Source organism: Rhinolophus hipposideros, assembly GCF_964194185.1.
Source record: "Rhinolophus hipposideros genome assembly, chromosome: 12".
Lineage (NCBI taxonomy): Eukaryota > Metazoa > Chordata > Mammalia > Chiroptera > Rhinolophidae > Rhinolophus > Rhinolophus hipposideros.
In genome coordinates this window covers 13875324-13876588 of record NC_138058.1, presented here as the reverse complement: position 1 = coordinate 13876588, position 1265 = coordinate 13875324, and the positions used below count along the sequence as shown (strand labels likewise).

At 39.3% G+C, this 1265-nt stretch overlaps 1 protein-coding gene across 1 annotated transcript; it reads right to left on the bottom strand.

The window, feature by feature from the left end:
• LOC308505762 (lysine-rich coiled-coil protein 1-like) lies at positions 1-741 on the bottom strand (the record flags this gene model as incomplete). The annotated part of the gene is made up of 1 exon (XM_081068437.1): positions 1-741. The coding sequence occupies one exon, from the start codon at positions 739-741 to the stop codon at positions 1-3; it is 741 nt and encodes a 246-aa protein (XP_080924563.1).
• Between the last annotated feature and the right edge of the window lie 524 nt (positions 742-1265).

Here is a 1265-nt window from a genome sequence, read left to right as displayed (position 1 = left end):
TCAGTAACAACCGCCGAGGATAGCTTCATCCCACAGATCCCTCTCCTGTGGGCTTTCTTTGCCAAGTGGCTGCTTTTCTTTGCCGGACCTTCTTCCCTCCTTGGTGGTGTCCTGATTTTGGTTGGTCTTCTTCCTATGTTTGTGTTTTTCTGCGCGCCAAGGCTCCACCTCTGCCTTTGTCCTTTTCTCTTTGTAGGCCTCTCTATCTGTAGGATGCTGCCTCTTCCACTCTGCCCTTTCTTTTTTGCCATGTCCTCTTCCTCCCTCCTCCCTGGACCTTCTCTTCTGGCTTCCATCTTGATCTCCTGCTGAATGGCCACTGGGACAACTCTTTCTGAAGCATCTGGCATCTTCGCTGCGTTGTGCTGCATGGAAGCCAGCGGTTTCTGCTTGCACAAGTGGGTTTGGAAGCCACGGGTTTTCGAAGAAATAGTCCTGATTTTCCTGACAGTGGTTTAGAGATTCTAGTCTTTGTCTGGACTGATGAATTTTAGACCATGGGGGTAACTGGCTTTCCTCTGTTCTTAGCCTTTTGTAGGAAGAGGGGAACTTGTGAGAGCTTCTGAAGAGTCTCTGCTCCAGCATTAGAGGTTTGGATGCAGTGTGTTCCCTTTCTCTGTACACAGAGCCGTCTGTCACCTTTCTAAAGCAAATCTCTGGTTGTAACCCTCTGGCTTTCTGCCTTCTAATATAATCTTCAAGTTCATGTTGAAAAGAGTCGTAAGTCTCAGAGTTTTCCATTATATTAACTATGGATGACTCTCTGCTGGGGAAGATAAAGGAAAAACTTTATGTTAAATGTATTATTTTGCTATTCATATATTCTTTGTCTTTAAAAGAGGTTCTCAAATTTGTAGTGGAGCTTATACTATATTCATATATGTAAATACCACGCAGCCATTGATGATGAAATTGTGTATTTTTGACATACACTGAGAATCATAAAACATAATGGACTAAGAAAATGAGTCTTAAAACACTGTAAACTTAGGATCTAGAACTATATAATAAGTGTATAAAATTTATGAGTGGTCTTTCTTAATTATACTTTGACATTTTTTTGCCATAAATACTAGTACTTGTGTAATAACAATAAGAAAATCAGGTCATTTTAAGAAAAGAAAAATAGAATATCAAACAATTAAATTAAACTAAAATCACTCATAAATTCTATAAAAACAGAACTGGTTCCTGTGCTTATGTGCCAAAAAAGAAATAATGGGGGTCATCAGCATTCTTTCACTTACACATATTATATAATATGT